Source organism: Schistocerca nitens, chromosome 12, assembly GCF_023898315.1.
Source record: "Schistocerca nitens isolate TAMUIC-IGC-003100 chromosome 12, iqSchNite1.1, whole genome shotgun sequence".
Taxonomy (NCBI): domain Eukaryota; kingdom Metazoa; phylum Arthropoda; class Insecta; order Orthoptera; family Acrididae; genus Schistocerca; species Schistocerca nitens.
In genome coordinates, this window is record NC_064625.1 from 97,488,811 (window position 1) to 97,510,926 (window position 22,116).

Genomic DNA, 22,116 nt, shown 5'->3' on the forward strand with positions numbered 1-22,116 from the left:
TTTGTAGGGTTCATGGTGAAAAAGTGTTTCCACTGTAGGGACCAAGAGAAGGTCTTTAACAAGTCCTGTCTGACTGAATTTAGGAGTGCGGCAAAATCTGAGGCCTTTGGAATGGACTCTTACTTCTGTTTTGAGTTTGTTGAGGTTCTGGATCCTGTACAGTGGTGGTGGTGGTTGTGATTGGGTTCCTGAGGAAGGGGTAAATGTAGTAGATAGGCAAGGCAGGGTTTGTCAGCTTTTAGGGGATGTGGGAGAGATTTGGAGATTGTTGTCAAGACGGTGGATAGTGGTAGTCCAAGGTGTGACTAGGAAGTGAGCAGGATGGAGAGTTTTTTGAGATGGCATCATGCATGTTGCTCTAGTTCCAGGAGGGCAAAAGTGTCAGTGTGTGATATGGGATACAGGAATTTGGGATTTCATAGCAGGAGACTTTTACGGATGTAAGGGAGGTATTGCAAGGAGGTTGGGCCTGATTGATAAGGTTTTGCAGGACTATGTTGGTGAGGGTTAAGGAATGGTAGAACCTGAACAAATGGAAGTCATTGTGGAAGGAGGGATGGCAGCCAGAGATGGATAATTTGATGATAAGTCCATTTGTGGGTATTCTATGGACCAAGTAACAATGCAAGAACAATATGTGGGACAAAGTTCTGGCTAGGAAATTTTCTGCATTGACACAGATGGAAGGAGCAAGGATCTACGGTGGAGGATAAAATGCATAAAAATACTAAACAATGTAGAAATATGTCCAAAAAATTGCAAAAATGCACCCAAACATGTGGAAAAATCCCAAAATGGATTAAATGAATGAAGAATGGGGAAACAAGATGAAATCTGAGGGAGTAGGTCGATAGGGAAAGGCGAAAACCAACTGAAGTTGGCGTGAAGGCACAATGAAATCAAAGAAAAAATAAATAAAAAGATTGTTATATAGGTTGCAGGTCTATGGGTGGGTATGTGTGAAGAAAGGGGATGGCAGACGTGACTAGATTAAGTGAAGTTGGTAGGAGTGAACTGGAATAGAGAGGAGAAGGAGTGGGGGGTGAGGAGGTGTTTGTAGAATGAGACAAAAGTTGATATGGGACAGGAAAGTATGGGAAATAACAAGTGAAAATACACAAGAATGGTTCAGTTTGAAGGTCTAGGATTAATAATATCAGCAGGACTAACGGGATTAATAATATGAGTGGGAGTAATGTGGGACATGAGCTGCTGCACCTACAATCAGCACAGACTTGTAGCTGTCTGTTGTGCGGCGGAGACGGTTGATACCGTGTGGTTCATAAGTAGTGTGTGGAGTGCGGTTTGTAAGGTAACAAGTGAAACACAGGAAAGAAGAGACAGAAGGATGGGCATTGAATATAGTAATGTGTTAGAAAAAGTAACAAAGGAAAACAGCACTGGGTTACCGGATGGAAGAAAAGCTGTTAGGCAAAATCAAACAGTAGAAAATCCAGGGTGGAATATGGCAATATTGTGAAAAGGATAGTTGCGACTCACCAAATAGCAGATATGCTGAGTGACAGATAGCTCACAAAAAGACTATCTGGACGGAAGTTTTCGAGCAACAAGGCCTTCATCAGAAATAGACAAAAAACACACACACATATGTGGGCCCTCCTCCCCCTCGAAACAAACACACACACCTAAGTCACACAAACATGACCATAATCTGTGGCTGCTGAGGCCATACTGTGAGCAGCACTGCATCATGGGAGAAGTGACTGGATGATGGGGGTAAGGAGGAGGCTGGGGTGAGGAGGGGGGGGGGATAGCAGGGTAGGGGTGGGGGGTGGTAAAGTGCTGCTCATGGGAGTATACTGGGACAAGCTAGAGAGAGGATAAGGCAGCTAAGTGCAGTTGGATTGTTGTTTACACTAACATCCCTAATGCACATGGCCTTGCCGCTACTGAACGCTACCTTTCCCAATGCCCGACCTGTACCTTGGTCTCCTAACTTCCATTCTTCACAGAATTTCACCTGTGAACCTTTTATGTTAGCAGAGGAGCCATCACCACGTTACGAGTGGAGGCCGAAATGCACGCGTTTTAGCTCACGCAGGCTGGCGTGAGGAGGGAAGAACTATACTGACGTGAGGTCTGGAACGTGACAAGGAATGAGAATTTAGAAAGCGGACGTAATTAGTTTGATACTTAACTTTAATCCATTAATGATGAACGTCACTCTTGACAGTACATGATTTACAATATTATCTGTTCAGAATACATTCTTGAAGATAGTAATTATAGTAACTGAATATGGTGCCTTGCTAGGTAGTAGCAAATGATGTAGCTGAAGGCTATGCTAAACTGTCGTCTCTGCAAATGAGAGCTTATGTAGACAGTGAACCATCACTAGCAAAGTCAGTTGTACAACTGGGGCGAGTGCTAGGGAGTCTCTCTAGACTAGACCTGCCGTGTGGCGGCGCTCGGTCTGCAATCACCGATAGTGGCAACACACGGGTCCGACGTATACTAACGGACCGCGGCCAATTTAAAGGCTACCACCTAGCAAGTGTGGTGTCTGGTGGTGACACCACAGAACCTGTAAAGCTGTGAGAATGGATGACAAGTCGTGCTTGGGTAGTTCAATTGGCAAAGCATTGCCCATGAAAGGCGTAGGTCCCATGTTTGAACCTCAGTCTGGCACAGAGTTTTAATCTGCCAAAAAATTTCTATGAAGAATACTCTACTACTGCTAATACTAATACTGATCTTGACAGCTTGTGGTTTTGATCACAGCACCTGTTTTAAGACTGGCATAAGAAGGTTTCTACAAAATGTTAAAATACGAAGGTGTTATATATATCATTGAAAACAATCCATTTTTTAAAACATCATGTAATTGGATAGATAAAAAAGACCTATTCACCAAGTAGCTTTTGGAGAACACATGTATAAGGGGGTAAAAATCTGAGAGCTTTTGGCTCCAATAACAATGTATATGATACGAGCAGCAGGAGAAGTAGGAACCCAGTGGCTATACAGAGTGCTGAGGGTGGTGTGGAAGGAGAACAGAATTCCTGAGGATTGGAAGAAAGGAATTATAGTCCCGATCTTCAAGAAAGGGGATAAAAGGAGATGTGAGAACTACAGAGGAATCACCCTGCTATGCCACTGTGGAAAAATCTATGAAAAGATCCTGGAGAAGAGAATAAGAAGCAGTATTGAAAGTAGACTGAAAGAGGAGCAGTATGGTTTCAGACCGGGAAGATCAACAACGGACCTCATATTTGCGGTAAGGCAACTGCAGGAAAGGCACTATGAGTACGGGAAGGACTTAATCATGGCCTTTTTAGATATTGAGAAGGCATATGACAGTATCTGTAGGGACAAGCTCTGGGATGTGCTGAACGCAAAAGGGATAGATGAAGAGATAACACGAAAAGTCAGAAAAATGTATGAGGGAAGTGAGAGTTGTGTGAAAGTGGGGAGGGAACGTACTGCATGGTTCAAGCTGGAAAATGGGCTGCGACAGGGAAGTGCACTTTCGCCTTTATTGTTTATTATTGTTATGGATGAAATCCTACAGCAAGTATCAGATGCAATTGGAGATCATAAAATGAAAGCAGTGCTTTTTGCCGATGACCTGATGTTATGGGGAAATTGCGAGAAGGAGGTGCAAGAGCAGTTAGATGTATGGGAGGCAACGGCAGCACAATATGGAATGCATTTCTCTGCAAAGAAAAGTGAAATAATTGTCACAACAAGGAAGAAGAATAGGCCAAATGTGGATATAACTTGTGGAGGGGAAAAATTACAAGTGGTAGAGAACTTCAAGTACCTGGGAAGCATGATTGAAAGTAAGGGGGGAAACGCAATGGAAATAAATGAAAGGTGCAGAAAAACAGGGCAGTTCTACAAATGCATTAGGGGGCTTATTTGGAGCAAGGAGGTGCCACAGAAATCCAAGGGAATTATATACCGAACCTACTTTGTCCCCATATTGGCATACGGAAGTGAGACATGGGTAATGCACAAAAGCGACAAAAGTAGAATACTGGCTAGTGGAATGAAGTTCCAGAGGAGCAGGTTGAGTGTAACAAGACGAGACAGATTGCGAAATGTGTATGTGAGGGAAAGACTAAAGGAGGAACCAGTACAGGACAGGATAGAAAAATCAAGACTGCAGTGGTATGGACACATGAAGAGAATGGATGAGGGAAGAATTCCAAAGAGGATATTTGATCTGCAACTTGAGGGGAAGAGGCCCAGAGGAAGACCAAGAGATAGATGGGTGAAGAGAGTGAGGGAATGTGTGACGAGAAGAGGAGAGAACTGGACGAAGGTGGAAGAGGGGGAATGGTGGAAAGACAGTACATGATGGAGAGGCTTGTGTTCCCGACAGACCCAGCCAGTGGCTGGAAACTGTCCAAGATGATGATGACTTCTCCTCCTAGCAGAAGGGTGTTCTGTCTACAAGAAAACATAGGTAATAATGAACACAGCACTTTATTACTTCAATAGTATGGGTACAGAAAGACACTTGCCATACTAGTTCAAGACACATGGGCTGAAAGTAAACGTGGGACTGAGAGCGAGGTTGGCCGGGCCTGATTCTATAAGCCATTGGCCAGCCGGTAGAGTGCAATGCAGAGAGGCTGTCTGAGAGTGGGGTCCTCTGCCAGTGCTGGCATCTTGCGACTTCTGTGGAACACTGTACAGCTGCGCACCATATCGTGGTTGCGGAATCTTATGTGGGTTACAGCAAAGATTTAAAGGGGAAGGAAGAGGGGTAAAGGAAAAGGACTGGTGAGGTTTAGGAAGTGGGTAGAGTTTGGAAAAGTTGCCCGAAATCCCAGGACAGGGAACACTTACAGGACAGACTTCTCATCCTGTCCAGTACATCTCCCCTGACCCGTAGTTCTAGGCAACTTTTTCAAACTCTACCCATTTCCTAAATCTTGCCAGTCCTTTTCCATCATCTTGCTTCCTTCCCATTTAATCCCTTGCCAGAAGAAGGAGCCACTGGCTCCAAAAGCTGACAGATTTCTATATCTTTATACTTGTGTTCTCCTGTCACTGCTTGATGAGTCAAAGCTATTACATATTCAGGCACAGCATGAAAGACAGCAGTGATAGCTAATACATATTCACTTTTAACAGTGAAGTTGTGTTATTTAACTGTCGGCGATATACAGGGTGTTTCAGAAGTGATGGTCAATATTCAGGGATAGGACAGAAATGATCATTCTAAACAGAAAAGTCAAGTAAACATGGGTTCTAAAATGCATGCCTTAAAAGCTATGAGCAATTCTTGTTCTTCAATACTGTGTAATGAATCAACTATTGCAGTCAGTTTGCTTTCCATGGTTTGGAAAGTGATAGTACTGACCAAAACAAGAAAAAAATGTCCAGTAAACATGTGCTCTAAAAGGCACACCTTAAAAGTTATGAGCACTTGTTCATTAGAAGAGTTGTGTTTCAAGGTAGTGAAGATGAACAAATTCTCATAGCTCTTAAAGTATGCATTTTAGACCACATGTTTACTGGACATTTTTTTCGTGTTTTGGTCAGTACTATCACTTTTCAAAATTATAGAAAGCAAAAAGCGTGCAGTAGGAGAGATTTATTTCAAAGTATCGTAGATCAAGAATTGCTCATAGCTCATAAGGTATGTGTTTTACAGCCCATGCTTACTTGACTTTTTTGTTTCAAATGATCATTCCTGTCATATTCCTAAATATTGACCTTCACTTCTGAAACACCCAGTATACTTAAAATATCATTAATGACATACTCAGTTCTGTTGAGCAGAGTTTGCAGTGCGTCCTTATATTCGAATTTATATTTGTAATATTTTATAGCTAAACTTGTCATTCCATCAGAAGTATGCTTTATTAATATAGAAAAATTAGAGCTACAAGACAGTAAGATTGGATTTTTGAAAAAATTAAAACTATAATTATTGTTCTCCTAAGAATTCCAGAATGTTTGACTATAAAAATGTAGACACAAACATTTTGGAATTCATATGACAATAATAATTTGAATAAAAATATTTATTTAGTTACATGAGTTTCAAAGAAGACAAATTATAATGAGGGAATTGAGAAATGAACTTTTTTTGTTTTGTAGGGTTTTCTGTCTGTTTCCAGAACGAAGAATACACTTCAATATTTTGCATGTTGTAAAAGTACTTTCAGATAAACCTGCAGGTTTTCCATTTGCTGTTTGGTTGACTTTCTAAATGAATTTTTTATATTTTTGTCTCTTGTTAGATATACGAACTGGAAGAGTTTCGACGTGTTCGTTTGGAGGACTTGGCGGTACTCATCCAGAAAGTTTGGCGTGGTTATCGCGATCGGCAGTTGTTTCTCTTAAAGCGTCGGAGCCAAATCATCATCGCCTCTGCTTGGAGGAGTTGGAGGGTGAGATACTTCAGTAGATATTCATTCCACTTAACTTCCCCATAAGTGTTGCATGATGTTCATGAAACTCTTTAAACAGTTCTCGCTATTAGTCATATCAATCTTGTGCGACATTAGAGTCACTTTTTCTGTCAGTGACAGATTCATCTATTTGTTCCTGCAACTTTTGAGGCAGTAATATACAGCATTAATGTGTGCTCTAGTGAATCTGTACCATGCATTAGAAATGCAAGTGAGTAAAATAGTATTGTTAAAGATTTACAGTAGACTGTCATATTTTTCCAGTTTGTTAACTGTATTGCACCTAAGAGACACTTACAGGCCAGCACAAAATAAAGTTAAATGATAACCACAATTTGTTTTCTTATGATGTCAAACATTGAATTTTGGGTTTGTAAATCTGTCAGTGTCTTATTTCTGAAGGTTCTAAATAAGAAACATATGAAGAACGAAGAAGGAGAAAATACGGACAAATTTTCTTCTCTATATCCCCCACTCTTTATCTTTCACCATATGCAAGTGTAACTTTCTTCTTTCCACCATGCAGGAATGTCGTTTTGGGGTCAGCTTCAAGGGTCGGAGGCACCTGTGGTGTTTATACAGAGTGGTATGTAGTTTACACTCATACCCCATCTAGTGAAAGTCCTCAAGTTGCTAATGTAAATATAGCTGGAAGGTTATTTGCGAAGTAGCAGATTTGCTGTGCTGACCCATTTCACAATTCCAACCTTCCTGCATTTGTATTTGCTGGAGCTGTTGTTTCCCTTTTTTCCTTTTGTTTTTACCCTGCAGTAAAGAGCAGAGCTGGGTTCACTATATCCTAATGTATAAGAGTAATAGAAACTATTGTTTTATAAAGATGTAGGAAATACAAGTGCTTCCTGTTGAGTGACTGCTTCTATGTAGAAAAATGAATCATCACTACCAATATTGCAATGGTTGTAGACCCATGTGTATATTATACATCCTTTTTTAAATAAATAAGTCACCAGTGGTAATGATGCTGCGATTGTAATATATGTCTCTATTCTATTTTATCACTATATTTGTGAAGCTTTTCAAATTACGAGTCTTCTTTTCCTTTTGTGGCAATAATGGATAAGAGGTGTCACAAAATGTAACTGTGTTGTCCAAAACACACCTCCTTGAATCTGCACTGAGCTAGAACCGACCATGTTTAGGTACTCGGGCTGACAATACCCCGATTCATCTCGCCTAAATTTACTGCGTCCAGAAATTTTAAGCTAACTGAAACCAGGAGTACTCTACTTTTCTTCAGTTTGGCTGAACATTACATTCACACATGCAAGTAATTTCCCAAAAACTGTAATGTTATGAATGATCACCCATTAGCCCAAATCAAACAGATTACCACTGATAAAATATTCTCCTAAACAAACTGAACAACTCATGATGTGTTTCTACTTACTAATTCAATGGCGGTTAATGCATAGCATGCAAAATTCATCAGCAGGGCACAATAATTCATACGAGATTAAACGCAGAACAACAAAACATGCAAATGTAGGTAAACACTTGCAGACTACATAAATAAAGAAACATTGGCAGTTAAAAGCAAATGAAAAGAAAACAAAACTGTTTAGTTTTTAACTCATTAGTATTAGTAACTATTGTTTACAAAAATGATTGTGTTGGAAATTAATGGGTTTTCAAAGTTATTATGAAAAGTAACAATTAAATGAATGAAACCAAGTTTTAAAATCTGTTCTGAATGATATTGAAAATAAAGCTGAATAGTAATACAATGTGACAATTTAAAATTGTGTAAAATGAATGAGCAACAAAAGTTATTATTGTTTCTGTATAAAGAGTTTTTACGTCAGTGATTAGAATGATGTATTTCACGTTGTCACTTGGCCAATGTTACATCAAAACAGTTTCCACGTAGCTGATGCTGCCAGCAATTCGTTGATGTCCAAATCGTTAGCCCATAATCCTTAAGTGGATAATCTAATAATTTGTGTCTTCTTGCTGATCTCCTTGATTGTGAGTGCCAATCGTGAGTGTAACAAGTAGACTCAATGCCTGCAGATTTAATTCCAATCTGCATACAATGGCGAGAATAAAACTCACTTATTTCCATTAATGTGTGACACACCCTGACACCATAATGTTAGTTACACACTTAAGCCACAGTTTTCAGGTTTATGATTTACGATCACAATGCAGCACATTTCACAGTATATCTGTCCACACTATGAAAGTAAATCAAATTGATTGTACTGTAAATTATTAGTGCATGGTTTAAATATTCCACAGCCTGTGGTATGCACATGGTGTGCACATAGCTAATTGGTCTGCATATCAAAGTTTTATGCTTAATTAGTCAAAATTCAGTTCTGGCAAATGAGCAACACAACATGTAAAGCAACTAATTCTTTAATCTCAGTACACACTGAGATCATAAATGTAGCATTGTCCAAACACTGATGTCTTTCACTGGCCACGAACACATTGTGTAGCAGTGCATGTGCGGCACGACAATCACCTCCACTCCCTTCTCACTCTTGACTCTTTGCTGATGCTGTCTCTATCAACCTATCAATATGATTCTGCATCACTCATATACCTCGCTTCACGTAACACTTTTAGAGATTCTCATTACATCGATTTATAGTTTTATACAAAATCACAATTTTGTATTTCTCTGTCCATAGAAAATGAATTTGAATAACATGTGAAACAAATAAGAACATGCACATCATCAGAATAAAACACAAAGTAAAACACAGTATCATTGTCCCAATTTAATCCTCCTACCACTGAGGAAGTGGCAGCATTTTGAGAGAGTGTCAGATGCCTGATATGGAGCAAGGATGTACCCCAAATCAGTAAAAAGGTTATATATCAGTCACACTATGTCCCGATCCTGATATATGCATCAGAAACCTGGGTTATGAAAGGAAGAGAGAAAAGCAAAGTACAAGCTAGTGAGATGAAATTCTTGAGAAACAGTATTGGAGTGACAAAGATAGACAGGTTAAGAAATGAGAGGATCAGAGAGTTAATGAAGGTGTAACCATTGCAGGAGGAGATAGAGAAATCAAGGCTGAGATGGTATGGACACGTTAAGAGAATGGAGGAGAAGAGGATACCCAGGAGGATACACGAGATGAAACTGGAAGGAAAGAGACCAAGAGGAAGACCGAGAGACAGATGGCTGAAAGGACTAGAGGAATGCGTCCAGAAGAAAGGAGGAGACTGGACCGAGGTGAAGACGGAGAGATGGTGGCAAGACAGAAGATGATGGAGAGGCCTATGTTCCATACAGGCCCGCGCCCGGCCAGATGCTGGAAACTGTCTAAGATGTTGATGATGATGACCACTGAGGAGATGAGTGAAATAGATATTAGTGATAATGGCACTGAGAAACAATTAAATTCATCAAAACCAAACAAAGCTCCAGGACCCAGTGGGATCCTTATCAGATTCTATACCGAATTCGTGGCTGAGTTAGCCCCTCTTCCAACTTAATCTTTCATAGATTCCTTGTACACAAAACCATGTCCAGTAGTTACAAGAAGGTACAAGTGACACCCATTGATAAGAAGGGTGGTAGAAGTGATCCACAAAACTACCATCCAGTATCCTTGATGGACATTTGTTGTAGAATCAAGAACATATTCTGAGCTCAAATATAATGAGATACCTCAAACAAAATTACCCTCACCATGCCAACCAGCATGGATTCTGAAAACATCAATCATGTGAAACCCAACTTTTCTCACATGACATTCTGAAAGCCTTGGATCGAGGCAGTCAAGTAGATGCACTATTTCTTGAGTTCTGAAAAGCATTCGACTTAGTACCACATCTATGCTTGTTATCAAAAGTATGGTTCATATCGGGGTATCAAATGAAATTTTACTTTTTGGTAGGGAGACGCAGCATGTTATCTCCGATGGAGAGTCAGATGTGGAAGTAACTTCAGCTGTGCCCAAGGGAAGTGTGTTGGGTCCTTCACTGTTCATGTTGTATATTAATGACCTTGCAATATTATTAATAACCTCAGACTTTTTGCAGATGATGCAGTTATCTATATTGAAATACTGCCTGAAAGTAGCTGCATATCAGGTCTTGGTAAGATTTCAAAGTGGTGGAAAGCTTGGCAACTTGCTTTAAATGTTCAGAAATGTAAAATTGTGCACTTCTCAAAATGAAAAAATATTGTATCCGATGACTATAGTGTCGTTGAGGAGGCACGGTTGGTATCGGTCAACTCGTACAAATACCTGGGTAATATTCTTTGCAGGGCTATGAAATGGAATAATCACATTGGAATAATAACATAGGATCAGTCATGGATAAAGCAGGTGTTAGACTTCGGTTTATATGTAGGATACTGGGGAAATGCAATTATCCTACAAAGGAGGTTGCTTACAAATCAGTTGTGTGACACACCCTACAATATCGCTCAAGTATGTGGAACCCATACCAACTAGGACTAACAATGGATATTGAATGAATACAAGATGGGCAGCACATACAATCACAGATTTGTTTCATTTATTGGAGGGTGCCACAGAGCTGCTGTAGGAACTGAACTGGAAGATAGACATAAACTATCCTAAGAAAGCTTGCTTATGAAGCTTTAAGAACTGGCTTTAAATGATGACTCAAGGAATATAGTACAGCCCCCTCAGTATCGCTCACATAGAGATTGTGAGGACAAGATTAGATTAATTGCAGTGTGCACAGAGGCATTTAAACAGTCATTCTTCTCACGCTCCATACATGAATGGAGTGGGAAGAATGCCTAATAACTGGCACAGTGAGACTTACCTTTTGGCATGCACTTCATCGTGGTTTGCAGAGTATAGACATAGGTGTAGACATTCAATTGCATACATGAGATGAGGAGCTTGTTCTGTCATTTTTCCTCACTTTCTGTCTGGTGTTAAATCTCTATGAAACTGTTACAAACCAGTACAGAGAGTACTAGTTTGCAACATACGTAAATGTGACTTTTGCATCTATCGAACACGAACTGAAGATGGTAACCTCGGCATTGTGGTATTGGGTATGGTATTGCCACTTTACTATAAACTAGGAAATTAGATCAGGAATTGTTCAGTCACATTCACTGGCTTGTGTTCGTTTCCATTGGAAAAGGGGTAAAACAGGCTTTAGAAAACAGAATTGAAATACTACGGTTACTGTGCGGGAGGCAGTGATGCTGCATGGTATCAGCATGTAAGATCTACAAAATTTAGACAGGATCCAGTGGTTAGGACTCTTTATTAGATCTTACTTGTAACTAGTTGCCAGAATACAAAATCCACCTCTTCATCATTGATGGGAAACCCTCTTTCCTTCCCAGACAAAGTAGGTACCATTTACCTCCTATGGCAAAATACTTCATAAAGAGTTGCAGTGTTCAAACTGAAATTCAGGCTGAGGAGATTTTTTTTATATATTTTCTACCATCAGAAAGGTGACTACAATCAGAATCTGACAACCAGAACATTAATGTGCAGTTCCAGACAATCACTACCAACTTCTTTGTGAACCCTCCTGATTCCCCAAATTGCAAGAATGGCAGTGATGAGATGCACTGACTGAACAGTAGCAAGTTTGTGAAGGAAAATGGTGAACCTAAGCTGTTGAAGGGTTGTGAAAATATGAAAACTGCGAACACTCCTGGTTCGCCTGTTACCAGGGAGTGACATGGTGTCGAAGTAGCAACTTATGCCACTAAGCCTCTCATGTAGACGTTTTGTAACATTACATGGCTGATCGCAGTGAAACAGTATTATGGTTTCATGAAACTGACCAACTCATTTATATTAAAAATGGGAATTTTAGAATGTCATTCATGTTAAACTTCCCAGATTTTGTTGCAGTGTGAGTGCACATGCCATAATGTGCAAATTTTAAAATGTGCATTGCAAGTACACAAGGAATACGCCACACAGATATGTTCACCACTGCACAAAACACGTAAAGACTACAAAAAGAGGCCCTAGTAGGAAAGCAAGAAAATCTGTAAGACTTATCGAAAGATGGATTTGTAATAAATCTGGAACTAGCATGGTTTTATTTAAATAATTCTCTAAAAACTGTACTTGTGGCTGGTTGCTGTTTTAAATTAAACATCTTGTCTGTCTTTTGAAAAGTTTTAGTGAGCCATGAAAGTTACCAAAAGAAAAATTAATTAGTTTTGGTGGTACTTCTGTAATCTCGCCAAGGATTTTAGTCAGGAGAACCATAAAATTTCAATAAGGTTGCTGTTGGATGTTTTGTTATGCTCTGATTCTGCACCTTTGTTTCTCAGCTTAGCATGTGATTAAAATTGATTTATTCCTCAACTATACTTTTCTGTTTTTCCTTCATCCCTCCCTTCCCCACCCCCATATCTTTTCTTGGTCTGAGTCTTTCAGAAACTAGAAAATTCATCATCTTAATCATTTTGCATATGTATGGCACTGAAAGAATGAACTGTGTTCTTATGTGAGATACATTACTAGTGCACCAAGAAGCTGTAACTGTATACTACATTTTGGCCTGGGTGTAAAGTAGTGGAACAACAGAAACACTGCATCATCAAAAACTGGAGTGTACCAAAGCAGCAGACATTCTTCCAGTGTAACATACTGTAGAATACAAATGCATCAAAATATGTGCAAAAATAGGCATCGTTCAAATAAAGAAAGGACTTGCATAAAACAGCGACTTGGTTCTTCACTTCATTGTCTTTTGGGATTCCTCTTTTAACAATGTTGTACTGGTGTCACACCTTCCACTATTGGTGAGTACAGGCTTTTTATTTGCATCAATATGGTTCATACCTGTGCCCCTCGTAGGTTGAGGTTGCATCTAGATGTAGGAGGATGCAGCAGATGTAGTGGAGAAAACTGATGCCATCACGACCCTGCCCCGTCTTTGTTATTCAAGATTCTGCAGAAGCCACATGTCGTACACAAATGCTTTCCCAATAAAGTACATGCCACTATACTGTGGATTTTTGGATCAATCCTTACTTATAGCTCTGGTAGTTCCTTTAATTTACCCTGCATCTGCACTGTGTAAATACTTTTTGGACATAAGTTGCAGTATTTGTTGCCGTACTGCTGCCAATTGATACTGTTCCTGCCTCGTTTGTAGCTGGACCAAGCTTAAGTTTTTACTCCTACATCTTTATGTACATTGTAAATAACCAGCATAGTTTTCTAAGTTTTCTGTTTCTTTTTTCTTGTTTCATAAGCTCCCTCTGGCCCCCATGAGGGCAACAAATTAACACAGTTTAGCTACTTGGAAATTGGCTATCAAAACGAATATGCAATGCTTCAATAATATTTACTCCAACCCTACTTCTTTATTTTCTTAGCAGTGTAACACAATTTTTGATCATACTTGATTTTTCACTTATATAAGGAGTGTAGTAAATATTACTTTTTTAAAATGTGAAAAACATTGATTGTATTGCATTTTATATTTTCAGGCGAGAGAAGAGTATCGCATTTTGAAAAGGCGGAAGCAGATTGAGTGGGCAGTCTCTGTTATACAAAGGCACTATGTCTGTTGGAAGGTACTGCATAGATAATATTAATATGGCTTTTTTAATCTTGGATAAGTAGTTTATTCATTTTCTAGACTGTACAGTGGAGCAGGATCTCAACAGCAAGGACAAACATACACCAATATTTTTCAAGTAATGAAAATATGTAAGATGAATATTAGAAATATGTTGTTGATTGAAAAAGAGAACATATTACTGGTTAATAGGCAATACGTGTAAGGATCAGCTTGGGAATTGCATGTTATTGCACTGGAAAAGAGGGCAGCTCAATGTCCTTGGTGGCCATCTTTTTTGTGCGCATAACAGAGTATGAGAAAAGATGTTGACTTGCATCTGTAATTGTTATTTACTGTTTTAATGTTTCACTTATGGTGCAAACCTGAAGTATTAAAATTTTTGTTTCAGTCAGCAGTTTGTCTGGATACAACTCCTATTCACTAGTTCTGAACAGTAACTAATTATTTAAGTGTTGTATATTTTAAGTAGCTTATTATAGTCAAATCCATGAATGATGGTTGGTCATGCAGGTCTGCACAGTGTAGAGGCATAGATGGGGATTGCAGTGTTGCCGGTTGCAAACAACAGCTGCGATAATCACATAGTTTGTTAGCTCATGTTTAAAGCAGAGAAAGTTATTTGGTGAATTTTTTATCAGTTTGTTGTGATTTGTCAGAGAGTTACACTCCACCATCACACGACTACCACTTTGAGATAGTCAGCTCGAAATGAATGAGAAACGCAATGTTGTCTGGCACAGCAAGTTGTGATGCTACATTCCAAGAATCTACATGCAGGGAAGTACGAATGCTTGTGCCCAATGTCAGATAATTATATTCGTAAAATACCAAACAACTGCTGTCATATGCAGTGCTTAAATGTTTCCAGCATGGACACAGTCTACCACATATTACATGTTATATAACATTCTGAATGAAATAATATTAATACCACAAAAATATTGTATGTAGTATTGGAAAATTTTCCATCTTTTGCAATGGTGACAATCGTTTTGTCTCTGCCAAGCACATTTCACTTTTTTTAAAGCACCTTGATTAAAATGAAGTTGATAAAATATACAAAGTCAGTTATGGGCTCATAAAAACATAAAGACTAAAATGTATTGAGTGTCAGTGAAGTGTAATGCAACAAAAAATGAACTTATTTGAGGTCTGTCACACACAAACAACAATTATTTACTAAAATATAGATCAGCTGAGACAAACATAGAATATGATCTTATAACTGCAGCGATGGAGAAAACTACAAGAGGTATAGAAGCCAAAATACTGTCCACTGAAGATGCTTCAAAATAAAGCAAAAAGCAGCTGGTATATATAAGACTTTTATTGCAGTTGCAAAAGACAGAATATATCTCAGTATTACTGGTAAAACTGCAACTGTAGAAGAGAATCTATAGAAAAAGAAAAGACAATGTGAATATTGTATGTGTGGCTCACCTTTGGTTGTGTTCAATTGCTGCAACCATCATCATCTACATCACTGTAGTCCATGTCAGTGCCTGACTCATCTTGTCTTAGAGTGATGGCAAAGGGATTGAGCATATTATCAATTTAAATGTCTGTCTCCATGTCCCTCTCCTGTAGCCATTCTGCATGTTGAACACATTCAATCCATACTGAAGGTGTTATGCTGTCGAGTGCTCTGTGCAAAATTCTCTCTGTGTCGGCAATTTTAAACATCTTGTTTCATTCTGCAACATATCCTTTCACTTGTGCCCATATGAGCTTAATAGGATTGTACTAGCAATGATGTGGTGGCAAAGGTAAAACTGTATGTCCATATTCCTGTGCAATACAACTGATTTCGTACACTTTCAGACGGGATTTATGAAGCCCTACTACATTTAACAATTCAGCCCAAGTTTGAGTGGCAGTGTGCCGAATCTTCTCACTTGCAAGCCACAGCATGATATCACCTTTTTTTGTACTTGTTGTGGGAGCCTTGTCAACAACAACTGAGTGGTAACTCGCATTGTCCATAACAATTGCTGAGTTTGCAGGTAAGAAAGGGAGAAACTATTTCCTAAACAATAATGTAATTGTCTCTGAGTTCATTTCAGACTGATAATCAGCTGAATTGCTCTTTTTTTCCTGGGTCACTAATTTGCTTTCTGGAATAAATCCAGAAGCAGAACCAGCATGAAGCACAATTATTCGTCACCCTTTACCAACTGGTACTTTAAAACCACATGAACCAACACTCAATTTCCAACATGCTTTCCTTGTATGATTCTGGTTTACCCATGTTTCATCCAAGTAAAAAATGTTCTTATTGCCAGATTTTCTTATTTCAAGAATACTTCTTAAAAACTGTGCCCCTGAAGCAGCGATATCACAATGTGCCATTAAAAATTTTCAACCGTCATTTGTATTTACATATTTGAACCCAATGTCTTACAGTATTCTTCGCATTGAGGTAACACTGCCTTTAAAATTTATAGTTTCGTGCATTTTCAACATAATTTTTTTAACAGTAGGAAGTTCACCTGTGTTGTACATATTTCACACAAATCACCTTAGAACATCTTCATCAAAATCTTTTAAATTTGTGACAAGCTTCTCACTACTGTGGTGTTTCCCTGGCGATCTGAAAACTGGGCTTCCACTTGTCTGAATAAATAAATCACCTTCACTGGCAATCCACTGAACAGTTCTCAAGCTGATGCCACTCACTTCTGCTGTACATTCCTGAGACCTGGGAACATCCTTGATAGGTCCACCATTTTCTGCTTCGCACTTGAAGAGAATGCGTATTCTGTAAATTATGTCTCTTGCTTGCTTATGGAGAATTAGTCACTTACTGCCACCATCAGCCATGACAAATTGCAACAAACTGAATAAAAATTCACCGAATAACTGCCACAAACACGTTTAACACTCGCACTGGCCATCCACTGAACAGTTCTCAAGCTGATGCCACTCACTTCTGCTGTACATTCCTGAGACCTGGCAACATCTTTGATAGGTCCACCATTTTCTGCTTCACACTTGAAGAAAATGCGTATTCTGTAAATTATGTCTCTCGCTTGCTTATGGAGAATTAGTCGCTTACTGCCACCATCAGCCATGACAAATCGCAACAAACTGGATAAAAATTCACCAAATAACTGCCTCAAACACGTTTAACACTTGCACTGGCCATCTACTGAACAGTTCTCAAGCTGATGCCACTCACTTCTGCTGTACATTCCTGAGACCTGGCAACATCTTTGATAGGTCCACCATTTTCTGCTTCGCACTTGAAGAAAATGCGTATTCTGTAAATTATGTCTCTCGCTTGCTTATGGAGAATTAGTCGCTTACTGCCACCATCAGCCATGACAAATCGCAACAAACTGAATAAAAATTCACCAAATAACTGCCACAAACATGTTTAACACTCGCACTGGCCAAGAGCTAAGTGCTAAGAGAACTGCTGAACATTCATTGGCTGTCGGAGGATGACATCACGTCAGATGCGCAGAATGAGCCTAAACATGGCTGCCGTCATTCGTGGCTCCAACTGTAGTAAATATGGAATGTTTTTGAATGATTACTTGTTTCACAAAATTGCTTGGTAAGGTATGTGAGTAAATACTTTTTAATAAAAATTTTGCCTGTAATAATATTTTTGTTTGAGTGATCTTTTGTCGAGTGAAGGCTACAACTTTTACTAGTATGTGCTGGCATCTGAGTTCTGTGAAGTTTGTTATCCAGCAAGGTGTGTTGCAGGTTTGTAAAGGCTGAGAACCAGTTCCTCTGAAGAGTGAACTAAAGTCACTGAAACTTCACACACCAGTTGAACACAACTGATGTGTGCAGTTTGGAGAGCTTTTCTCTTAGTGACTTGAGTTTACTCTTCAGAAGAAGTATTTCTCAACCTATCCTAATCCACAATTCATCCTGCTGGGTAATAAACTTCACAGAGACCAGATGTCGTCATATGCCAATAAATGATGTAGCTTTTAGTCGACAAAAGATCACTTCAATAAAAATCTTATTACAGTCTAAACTTTTACTAAAACTTGTTCATTCACAGATGAAATACCGTAGATCTCAAGAACAAAAAAAAATCCCAACTCCATAAAAGGGAGATACTGACAGAAAGACATGTTAATGAATTATCAATTTAATAAGTCATATTTTCATAATATTTACACCAGTTATCTACAAAAGGATGTAACTTCTGGCAGAAGTGAAGATGGAGGAAGTTTGATCCTGCAGAAATATAGGAATATGTGAGATAAAAATGACACTCTTGCTTATCCTAAAAAAATAAAAAAACCACTTGCCATACATTTACAGATTTAGAAAGGTTTTTTGACAGATTTAACTGGAATACACTGTTGAAATTCTTAAGTTATTAGCTATAAAATAAAGAGAGTGGAAGGTTATTTGCAACTAGTACTGAAACCAGTTGCAATTGTAGGATTGTATGGACATGAAAGGGAAGATGTTCTTGAGGAAGGGAAACAATGTTGTAGCCTATTCCCTAGTTTATGATAATCATCGTCTTCCTTCCAGGTATTATGGTTCTTGACCAGTTACACTCTCATCAAGCAGTTCTTTTATTTATATCCAGAGAGAACACTAAAGACAGCTAATAACATTTGGAAGGGGAATCTTATATTAAGGCAAAAGAAATAAAAACTTTTTGCCACAGGTGATAAACAAACACTTGTAAAACGATGACGAAGAGAGAGAATTTGTGGTTAATACTTACCTTATGGGGAAAAGCCCAGTACTTGTGGTATACACATCTAAAAGTGAAAAACTAATCCTAGAACTTGGGAAATCTATTGAACAAAATAGGCAGAGTATGACATGAGTTTATAAAATGAACATCAACATAAAGAAAACATAAGTAATGGAATGTATTCAAATTACCGTAAGTCCAGCAATACTGGAGATATTGTAAGCTGAAGTGAACCACTGTAAGTATTAGAATGAGTTTTGCTTGTTGGACAACAAAACAAGTAATGATGGGAGAAGCACAGAGAATATAAAATGCATACTGGCAGTAAGAAGATAAGCATTTCTGAAAATGAGAAACGCTGTATGTAACAACATAAATTTAAGTTTTAGCAAGTCCTTTCTGAAGGTAATTGTGTGGAGTGTAGCCTTGTATGGATGTGACGTGCAAACAGTAAACAGTTCAGACAAAAAGAAAATAGAAGGTTTCTAAAGTTTTCTGATTCCAGAAGTACACAATACAGATTTTTTTGTGTTATGAACTCAAGAACATACCTCAAGACCTCTTCAAGGAACTATTATTTCACAAATAGGAAAGACTGTGCAAAACTATTGGACAGAAGTAACTTTTGCGCGATATGTAATTGCCGAGTAACGTAGCTCAATGGATCTTGAACAGTACATAGAAATAAATATGCAGTGAGATGAACAAAAATTATACCTTCATTCGAAGACAATAACCACACTGAAGTCAAGTGATTTTTGATGGTCCCCTGGGCATTACAAAAGGCAGGACAGCCAGTCGGTGTGGCCGAGCGGTTCTAGGCGCTTCAGTCTGTAACTGCGCGACCGCTATGGCCACAGGTTGGAATCCTGCCTCAGGCATGGATGTGTGTGATGTCCTTAGGTTTGTTAGGCTTAAGTGGCTCTAAGTTCTAGGGGACTGATGACCTCAGCAGTTAAGTCCCATAGTGCTCAGAGCCATTTAAACCATTTAAAAGGCAGGACATTATTCTTTATAGGGTGTCTGTAAGCAGTTATTATGGTGTGGCATTCTATTCCTCCACCAATGCAGTTGCCAACTTCCAGATGGTCATTGCTGCATGTGGATATACTGCAGTGCATTCCTCAGTGCTTAATGGGGTTTAAATCGGGGTGACGGACAGACCAGTCCATTTGTCAAGTATCCTGCATTTCAAAAGCTCGTCTGTCTGCATTGTTTGATGTGTTCACACATTGTCATCTGTGAATATGAAGTTGGGGACAAATGTACCCCAAAAAGAAACACAAGGGGATGGAGTACAGCGTCATAAAATGTTGACCAATGAGTGTACTTTGTTCACTCTTTGCAGTGTTGCCAAGAGCATAAAGACTAGACCAGTGAGGAATGGAGTCAAGCGCTCTTCTCGGATGAAAGCAGATTCATTCTGTGTAATGATTCTGGGTGTATCTTCATATGGCGAGAGGTGGGACCAGGTAGTGCACCCAGGAACATCGTCAAACATGATCGTTTTCGTGGTCCGGGTGTGATGGTGTTGGGAGGCATTATGGTGCGTGGGCATACTGACCTCGAAATCGTTGAACATGGTACACTTTGTTATATCCACAGATTAACACCCACGTGCGAACAAAAATTTTTTGTCAGGTGGAACAAGGCCACCGCTTAATTTTACAAAAAGATAAACTTTCTTCAAAAACAAAAGGCTTATTCTCCTACCAAAATCTTATAACAAGCCAAAGAATACGCCACCTTATTGAACTGAAATATTAGCAACTGAACTGAATTTACGTTCCTTTGTTGGGTTTTCTCTCGATGCTTTCCAGTGGATGCGAAGGAAGTAGATAGGCGCAGAGTCTGGGGTTGATGGCCGGCGTAGCAAAGACGTGGCACCTGGACGTTCCGGCTGTGTCGCAGTATCTTCCGGGTGGCAGTCCGCGGCGGGTCGAAAGACCCCTCTTTCCCGGTCTTCCAGATATTTGACACAGCAGCTCCAGTCTTCCTCCTCTGATTCCGGAGTGATGATTGGCGGCCATTGGCGATCCCTGACCGGTGGATGGCGATATTATAGTGTGACCATCCGTGCCAGAAAAAGGCTCATGCGCATGTGTAGTTCGTGGCCGATTGAATGTTTGCCGGGAACGCCTCTAGCTCCGGCTCGCGGAACGCATGGGCACTAAGTTGCAGGCGCCGCTTAACTCTGCTGTGATAGCCGATCATTGCATTTGTGTGGCTGTGCGCACCACAGCACACCCACCGGTCAACATTATTGCAACACTGTATTCCATCCCAAGTGCATCTCGTCGTGAATACATTCAGCACTGATTTCATTTTTGTGGATGACAGTGTGTAGCTGCATCAAACAGTGCAGGAGGAGGGATTCTTGAAATGAGAGGATATTTGGCAAATTGACTGGAGTGCCCATTCTCCTGACTTAAATCCCATTGAGCACATACAGGGTGCATTGGGAAGACATATTATATCACGTCCACATCCATTAATGACCACCCGTCAGTTGTCAACTTTGCTGGTAGAGGAATGGAATTCTCTACTGCCAGAATTCCTTACCAATCTTGTGGCCAGCATGGAAGGACATGGCTGAGGGTGCATTTGTAATGTTATGTGAGCCTCACTGCCCTTTTCTTAACTAATGTGTGCCTAATTTTATTTTAAGAAGCTCAGTAATGTATGTAAATACCAAGTGAAGCGCAGTTGGATGGCAAAAAACTCTTTAGTGCACAATCCCAGCAACGATAGTAGTTGTGAATCTTTGAGTATGGACTCAACAAAAAGACAGTTGAGTTATTAAAAAAAAAAGAGGACTGTTAATCTGTAGCTTGTGGAAAGAGGGTGTGTTGCTAGGCCATCGCCCAGAACATATTGTTACATTTAATGAAAATTGCTATTTTAGTGATAAAACTGAGTAAGGTATGTGTAAGAGTTGCCAAACATTTATGTATACAAATTTTCTGGAAGTGAAGAATAGAAATATCTCGTTTTTGGAAAAGGAGGTGAAATTCATTGTCATCACCGGCTATCAGTCGACAGAGTTTTAAGTGTACAAAGTTCACTAAAATACAGGAAAGGAAATGCATTCTCTATAGTTCATTCAATATGTAACAACCTCTCATAATTTCTTAATTACAGTAATTGGATTTTGTTCTTGTATATTAGTATGGTGCCGAACTCCACTGACCAATTTCGATGCAACAGAATGTGTAGTTTGAAGGAAGTTTGTGTGCCAAGCAATCTCCTTTTCTCACGAAAAGCAGATTGCTGTTTGACCTTATTTACTTACAACAGTGGTCCTTTGGGTATGAAAAGCTACAAAAACTTGGGCTCGAAGCTATCCACAATACAGCCAAGTAAACAACAGAGTCATACTTTAAATCTTAAAGAACAATAACTTCCTCCAGGTTATAATACGTCACCAACTGGTGCAGAAGCTGACCATTTAAGGAGGCTGCAACCAAAATTCAGGTACCAGTTATGACTTAAAGTAAAGTCCCAATCAAA

General features: G+C 39.3%; 1 protein-coding gene across 1 annotated transcript in view; it reads left to right on the forward strand.

The window, feature by feature from the left end:
• LOC126215193 (unconventional myosin-Ib) overlaps nt 1–22,116 on the forward strand; it is an 890,664-nt gene that overhangs the window by 772,450 nt on the left and 96,098 nt on the right. Inside the window, exons 18-20 of the mRNA XM_049941860.1 lie at nt 6,222–6,371; nt 6,919–6,978; nt 13,834–13,920. Coding sequence (XP_049797817.1) covers nt 6,222–6,371; nt 6,919–6,978; nt 13,834–13,920 — 297 coding nt within the window. The remainder of the gene's footprint in view (nt 1–6,221; nt 6,372–6,918; nt 6,979–13,833; nt 13,921–22,116) is intronic.